Here is a 7,390-nt window from a genome sequence, read left to right as displayed (position 1 = left end):
GGGGCCGCCCTGGGGAATCCCGGCGGGGGCTGGAGCGAGGGCGGGGATCTCCCGGCCGCGGGATCGCCTGGCGACCCGGCCGTTCGGAGCGGCGGGGGGCGGCGCAGGTGGGCCTGAAAACGCGGGGTCGGCGGGGGGAGAGCGCGGGGAGTTTGAACGTCCGCAGCGCTGGAGGCGCATGGCCTGGCGAGACCAGTTCTCTGTCGGCTGCCGGGCTGGTCTCTTGGAGGGGGGAGCGGAATTTTACAACGCTCGGGGCCGTCTTCCCTTCCTCGTGGGCATGGGAGAGCTGAACCAGCGCGTCTGCGCAGAAACGGCCCTGGAAGGCTCGGCTTAGGTGTTAGTCAACTTTCTTGCAGAGATGAGAGTTTTTAGCTCCCGAGACAACCGTTATTTATTTTTAACTGCGAGAAGCTAAGCTCCTTTTCACAAAGGACTCAGACTAAAGCAGTTTCATAAGCTTGAGCCCCTGGGGTTGAGCATGAAGGACTAACAGCTTCTTGTAGATTATGCTAAGAGTGGATCTCATCTGGTAAAACCCTTCCAGAAAGTCCCTTGACTAATGTTATTTTCGGAGTATTTGCTTTCCGATGAGCAATGATGAGAGGATGCTGTTAGCTTTGTCCTGTGAATACTGTGAGAACTTCTGTTTTGTTCAAATGATCTCAAATTCAGTGCCTCAAGACTGGTATTTCTATTTTACGTTCAGTAGTGCACTTCTCGCTTATTCTTGTAACAAAAAGATATGCTGTAGTTTTTTGATTGTTAGCACTGCTCTTCAGTCGCCCCAGTGTTGTTGTATAGCATATGCATTTGATTCCTCCTGTCCAGTTGCCAAGGTAGCAGATGCAAAAACAAATCAGATGAGCTTTGGAGAAGGGCTTAGGGATCCTTTGGAAGAAAAGGTCCTAGAGAAGCACATAGTGTTCTTGAGAACACAATTGAGCACTCTAGCCAAAAGCAATGTGGGGGTTAGGTTTAGGGGTTTGTTTTGTTTTGTTCTATTTAAAAAAAACATTTTCTGCAAATTTAGAGGAGCTTGTGATGTAAACATGTTGAACAGTGTGACAGCCTTCCCGTCAAACTGAACTTTATTTATTTATCTATTTATTTATTAACTCATTTTTCCCTCCTCTTGGAGTAAAATGGTAGTAACCCTTGGTGATTAATGTGTGGGATTGGAATTGTCTGAGCCCTAGTCCAGAGTCATAATTGAGCCTTTTGGAGTATTCCCGCCTGGGGAATGTGGAGGACAGTTTTGACTCAATATTTTTTTTTTATGTAGTAAATACATTCATATTCATTATTCATATTTTGAACTGATGAGCATCCTGGTATTATCACGATATAAATTTTGATGCTCAGAACGTTAAACCAGAATTAAATAACGTGGTCCTGAATATCAGCCTCTAAATCAAATGTCTCTTATTTGGCTTTATGTGACTTTTTTCATGTTTATTGTTTCCTCTGTAAGAGTGCCTTGTCTCTATTCAGTCAGCTACCAGTTTCTGGGTGCAAAATATTTGACAGTACATCTGAGGGGAGACAAGTATGCAGTGGTGCTAGTTCTTAGCATAAAGAGTTTTGAGACTGGCTGATTTCTCAGGAGCAATGATCAACACTCGCAACATTCCAACAGCTGTAAGTGGTTTTTATGAAAAGTCCCCTGAAAGTGGTTTCTCCTGAGTCTGCTTCTTTGCTTAATGCTTCCATTTATGTAGTTCACCCTTCTGGCTTTACAGGAAAATGTTTTCATAGAATGGAGTTAGAGCACCTGAAGAGGCTACGTCAGGCCAACCAGGAACTTCTACAAAGGCTCAGAATGAAGCAGGAAGAGATCAGAAAAAGACTTCCCAGCAAGCCACTCTTTCCAGCATCTCTTCGTAATAGAATATCTACTGAAAGATCTGTCCCTGTGGCCAAGAGAGGGGTATGTGTTGTGTCTGTGCTAGAAGTGCTGGCAAGCAAATGGGCCTTGTGTGATAGGCAGCAGCTCTGCCTATGAAGTAGTGTGGTAAAGGAGACATATGGACATGGAGGAGCTGGTAGAAATTGGAATGTGGAATATGGAGTCTGTTAGAAAAGTAGCTAGACTTTGTTTATTGTTTATCCTGTGGTCTCCAATATGTTTTCCTTGCAAAGGGTTCAGACATCAGTTCCTGCCTAAGAAATGTAGGTTTCTTAATCTAAAATAGGAATGAACATTGTGGAACATAATCCTGTTATGTCTTCTAAGCACAAAGGCTGAAAGTTTAGCAATTCCTCAAATTGGGAAAAGCTGCATTTGGCTGGAAGTGGATCCCTTTCTTATCTTCTCCAACCACTTAATAATGTCTCATGAATAACACAAGGATATTGCTTTTTTCCCCAGAGGAATTTAAAGGGGTGAGCAGACTAGAATGAGAGGTTGATTTTTCTCTTACTGAGTGAAATGTCCTAATGAAAGGTAATTGTAAGCTGAATGATGCCATGTGGTATGAGAGTCTCTGTCCTTACAGAAGGAAAGTCAGGTCAATGCTGTGACGTGTACAGCTGACCCTGCAATGTTGGTGTCTGTGGAACCCGGAGCTCACGCAGCCAGAGCAGCCTTCTGTTCATCTCTTAAACACAGCAGCAATGACAGAGGAGTACAGCAACAACAAGCGAAGATGCACAAAGCAGTAGGTTTGGGTTCCAGCTTTCCTGGGAAAGAGGAGAATGTTATGCCAGTGTCTGCAATCATTATGTGTGGCAAAGAAACCTCCAGAGTGGATAGGGATGGCTATGCTCGAGGAAGTCCAGAGAAAGAATCCTTCCTGCTGGGACATGGAGAAAACAGGAAACAGTCCACTCTGCTACATGGTTTCCATGAGAAGAAACAGCTTAAGGGTCATCTGGACCCATCACTGAGCAGAATACAAAGTGAAGAGACCAGTAAGCAGCATGTGGTCATTAGAGAGCCTATAATCCCTAAATCAATCTTGCTGACATCTCCGTCCAAAGAGTTGAAGGTAAATGGTGAAACCAATGCTTTGCTTATTTTTGTAAGTCAATAGAAGGATGGGGAGAAAGGGTCAGGAGAACATTACTTGCCTTGTTCCTACTGTGTGAATTGCAAGCTGGGGTCAGAACTGTTCCTAGCCTTAGCAGCCAGGGGCTGTTGGCAGTTTGTTCAGGCCCTGCTTTCTTTAGCCCTTGAACCAAAGAAAACTTGAGCACTTCACTGGATGACTCCATGTCATTTGCATACGTGAGTCATGCTCAGGGAGAAGAGCCTGGTGCAGTGCAGCTGCTACACAGATTGTTTCTTTAAGCATGAAGGGCAGGATATTGCCATGATCATCCTCCAAGGTAGCGCAGGTGGCCTGATGTTTGGGGATGTGTGATGCAGGGAAGTCAGCGTTTTGTTTAAAGCCCTGAAAAATACTGCCTTAGCCCAGGCAAGTCCCCTGTGTCCTCTCTCTGTTTTATGAATTGAGAAGACAACAGGCTGGTGAGCAAATTACTGGTAGAGGCATAGATAGAATCCAGCCTCAAACTAAGCCGCAGCTATCCCATCTGAACAGCCGCCAGTTGTCTCCTAAGCTGTACATTTGAATGTTCTGCTAGATGTATAGGAAGTCTTTATGAATTGTTTTCTTCCCAGAAGGAAGCTGGTCATGTGACTTTTCAGTCTGACCCTGAAGAATATACCATACCTGTGAGCAGCTGGTCTGTGCGTCCTTTCCTGGGCTATGACTGGATTGCAGGTGAATCCTAAATCTGAAGCAAAGCTCTCAGCATGATGTGGTAATATAAAGAGTTAAAACACAGTTTATGACCCCTTTAAGTTGAGGTGTGATGCAACTGCAGACCTAGAGCCCACATAGCAGGTCTCAGCAGAGGAGCTGCAGTTTTGTCAGGAGCCATTCCCTGTCCAAGCCAGAGGTGACCTGTGCTTCCCTGGAACAGTGAAGTGGCAGTGGTATGGGAATCCAGGCAGCAAACGGCAAAGCTGAGGGGATACCAAGTAGCCGAAATGAACAAATGCAGTAAGGGACACAAACCACAGAGTAAATCTCTGGCCTGACATGATGGCATGTTCTTCTCATTATCTATTTGGGTGCTTCAGACCTTTGGTTGTTTTGACTGTTTTGTATGAGGCTTGCTTTGATGCTTTCCCAAATTTGGTAACTCCTTGAACTTTTCACTTTTCTTGGCGTTCTCAGGGCTCCTAGATACAAACTCTTCAGTAGTAGAAGAATCTGACCAATACTTTGCTGAGCTGCACGAGTTCCGACAGGCCAACAGAGAAGCATGTGTTCATGAGCAGCACCTGGAGTAAGTGGGTATGGGGGAAGGGCTGAAGCAGCAATGTATGCCTTTAGAGTAGTGAGAAATATAGTCTGATTGGAGTGGGAAATTGTAAGAGTGGCTTTGTAGGCCTTTATTTATCTCCCAATCAGAAATGTATGCTTGGAAAAGGTGGGGCTGTTCACAGGGCCTGACCCTGTCACTAACTGATTCGTTTGCATATTTCTTTAGGCCTGAGACTTTGGATGCCATAGTTCCTGAACAAGAACCAGATTTGATAACCAGTTTGCATAAGTGTAAGATCAGATTTCTTCCTAATCCAGTTTCAGATAACTGAGCAGTCTTTGCCTGTCATTCTGAGAGCGCCCCGCATCATGCAAGATAAGGAAGAATGTGTTACTTTTAGCTGCAGCTTCTGAACCAGATTCAAATTCCTACTCCAAAGATACTTGAGTCTTCTAGGGATCCTCTCTCAATCAGTGTCATATGATTTTGTCAGGGTTTCTTGTAGTTGGCTAATGTTCTCTTTTTAAGTTGAGGAGGTTCAAGTTTTGGTTTTGCTTTTTAGGAACTTATTTGGGGACTGGAAATGTAAAAGTGAAATATTTCAGGAAAAACAGCTCTTTCTATAGAATGCATGTGTGGCCCTGTGGTAGAACACAGCTTTGTTGACTGGGTTGAGGAACCTTCTGACAGACTAGAAATACCGTGATGGTTTGTTACTCTGTGGCAGGTGTTTACTGTTATCGATTAAACCAGCGCCTCTTCACTGTCCCTGTGGATTCAGAATCTGCCTGCCCCGTGTGTAAGATCCCACGTACTCAGCAGCCTGCAGAGACACTGGAAGAGCCAGCCTATGTCAGGTAGATAAGAATTATTGCTTTGTAATATGCAGAACTCAAGGAAACAGTAGGGAAGAAAAAGCTGATCATGTAAGGGAGAAAACAGCATCAGAATAGCTCTGTAGAAGGTTGCTGTTCTCAGGACAGAGATATCTTGCTTAAAAATTCCCTACAGATCTTTTCCTTAAGCAGAAACATTTTGAAGTCAGTGAGAAATGCATGTTTATCTGAATTTGGTCCAGAATCTGAATGTACATGTTAAGTGTCTAATACCCTAATCCAAAACTGGTTTGCTTGGTTTGCTTTGGGATTAGACCCTGGATTCTGAGTGGGGAAGGCATGCAAATTTCCTCTGTGTTGTCGAAGGTGTAGTCAGTCCTTTGTGTGGTTGCAGGGTCAGCATTCCCAGGTCTACCCTTATGCCTGCCTACAAATACAAAGCCCATCGCAGGAAGAGCTTTGAACCAGCAGACAATCTAGCATTACCTTCGGTAAGTTGCTGTCTTCTTGCTGATACTGACGGCACAGCCCAGGCTGGGCGTTGTTTTACAGCACAAGAAGGAAAGAGAATCTGGGACTCATCCCCCGGCAGGGTTTCCACTAAAATTTCTGATCTGCGTCTCTGAGATAACAAGAAAAAACATTGGTGTGTACTTCTGTGTTCATACTTTTATATAACTGGCATAAAGTATATGGACATATCTCCAAATGCTTTCCACTGAGAAAAAGAAAGCGCCATATGGAGCTGTATACTTCTGGGGCATGATTCAGCTGACTTATTTCAGGCATTGACCTTTCAACACAATGAACCATACCTAGGAGTGCCTGTTTCTTTCCACAAAAGTTAGGGAGTCTAAAATATAAGCTTTTGTGAAGTATTCACAGAGTATATGGGCCAGGCAAAATCAAGAGTGGCAAGGGTGGATTTAAAACTGTTTTTGTAGAGTTGGTCCTGTATTCCAGCCACTAGGCAATGCTGCAGGCAGTATTACTAATCAGATCTAGCTGTGGCGTAGAGATTTCCAGGGAAGAGGTAGTAAGAGGTCTGGTTTTGAGGTTTAGGGAACTGGATGAGTCAGTTGAGACAGGTTCAGAGAGGTCGGGTGCTTGAGTTCACAAAGCAGGAGTTCAGTTTAGAAATAATTAGCCACTGAAAGATGGAAGAGGAGACAGCTAAGCAGTTTTGTTTCATTAGAGATTTCTTCTCTTGCCTGTTAGTCCTATAAAACTCCTCAAAACTTAATTAATTACTGGCTAAAACCTCCCTGTGCAGAAGTTACTATTTACAGCTAACAGGTGACAATAGGTTAAAAAGGTAAAGCACTCCGGTGCAGCATTCCCATCTCTTTTCACAGCATTGCCTGGCTGGCTGGGAAAATATCATCCCTTCCAGCAATCCCAGGCTCAGCAGTTTGGATCTGCAAGGTTCACTGGAAGAGAAGCCTTCTCACCATCCTCGCCTGGTAAGAATAGCCTGTTAAGAGTCCCTGGAGGTGCTGTGAATTGCACAGCTGGGAATTGCAATCCTGTCTCTAGAGGGCATAATAATCATCGATGGCTCAGCAAATGAGAATGCCTGGAAGATTATCTCCTTATCTCCACAGGGAAACACTTTCCTTCCGCTGCTGTGTAACCTAGTGTGCACAGACACAAAAAAGCAAATGGAGCTGGATAACAGGGAAAAGCCTGTTCAGCTCGCCAATCTTCATCAAAATGGGAAAAGTCACTTTGGCATTCTTTGATTAATATCCTCTTTATTTGGATTCCAGAACTCGGTGTCCAGAGTGTCAGGAGGAACCAGAACTGACCAGCCTCTGAACCTGACCCACTTGACACACTTCAGATTTAGCAGTGGTTCTCAGCAGAGGGAGCAAAACAAACCAGGACACTACAGAGCAGCTCCAAATTTAAATCCGACTGCCTCAACTCTCTGAACCACTGACATGATTGCCCTGGGGAAGGGAAGGGCATAGGGTGTGGAAACAACTCTATTTGGATAAAAATAAATCTTTGAACAGATTTTTCCTAGTTTTCATAGTCGTGCACATACGTGAGCAACCAATGCACATATATGAGAGTTTGTACATTCAACTATGTTTTTTCACTTTTCTTTTTTGCCTTTTGCAGCTACTTCTAAGCAGATGCATGAGCTTTCCCTCCTAGGGCTGGATAAAGCGATGTGTACAGGATGACTAGTACTGTTACCACTAGGACAGCCGTAGCAACAGAGTTCATCTGCCGCCTCAACTAAATAAACCAGAAGTGTAATGTAAACT

The 7,390-nt window shown here is 44.3% G+C and overlaps 1 protein-coding gene across 1 annotated transcript in view; it reads left to right on the top strand.

Annotated features, from left to right (window-relative positions):
- The window catches only part of MIIP (migration and invasion inhibitory protein), a 10,825-nt gene extending 3,662 nt beyond the window's left edge, over positions 1-7,163 (top strand). Inside the window, exons 2-10 of the mRNA XM_010577301.1 lie at positions 1,743-1,930; positions 2,499-2,990; positions 3,626-3,728; positions 4,188-4,299; positions 4,504-4,568; positions 5,006-5,135; positions 5,509-5,605; positions 6,470-6,577; positions 6,884-7,163. Of these exons, the coding sequence (XP_010575603.1) occupies positions 1,760-1,930; positions 2,499-2,990; positions 3,626-3,728; positions 4,188-4,299; positions 4,504-4,568; positions 5,006-5,135; positions 5,509-5,605; positions 6,470-6,577; positions 6,884-7,048 (1,443 nt within the window). The 5' untranslated portion in view covers positions 1,743-1,759 and the 3' untranslated portion in view covers positions 7,049-7,163. The remainder of the gene's footprint in view (positions 1-1,742; positions 1,931-2,498; positions 2,991-3,625; positions 3,729-4,187; positions 4,300-4,503; positions 4,569-5,005; positions 5,136-5,508; positions 5,606-6,469; positions 6,578-6,883) is intronic.
- Positions 7,164-7,390: the final 227 nt, after the last annotated feature.

Source organism: Haliaeetus leucocephalus, unplaced genomic scaffold (assembly GCF_000737465.1).
Source record: "Haliaeetus leucocephalus isolate CR32 unplaced genomic scaffold, Haliaeetus_leucocephalus-4.0 Scaffold556, whole genome shotgun sequence".
NCBI lineage: Eukaryota > Metazoa > Chordata > Aves > Accipitriformes > Accipitridae > Haliaeetus > Haliaeetus leucocephalus.
This window is presented reverse-complemented; position numbering and strand designations above follow the sequence as displayed.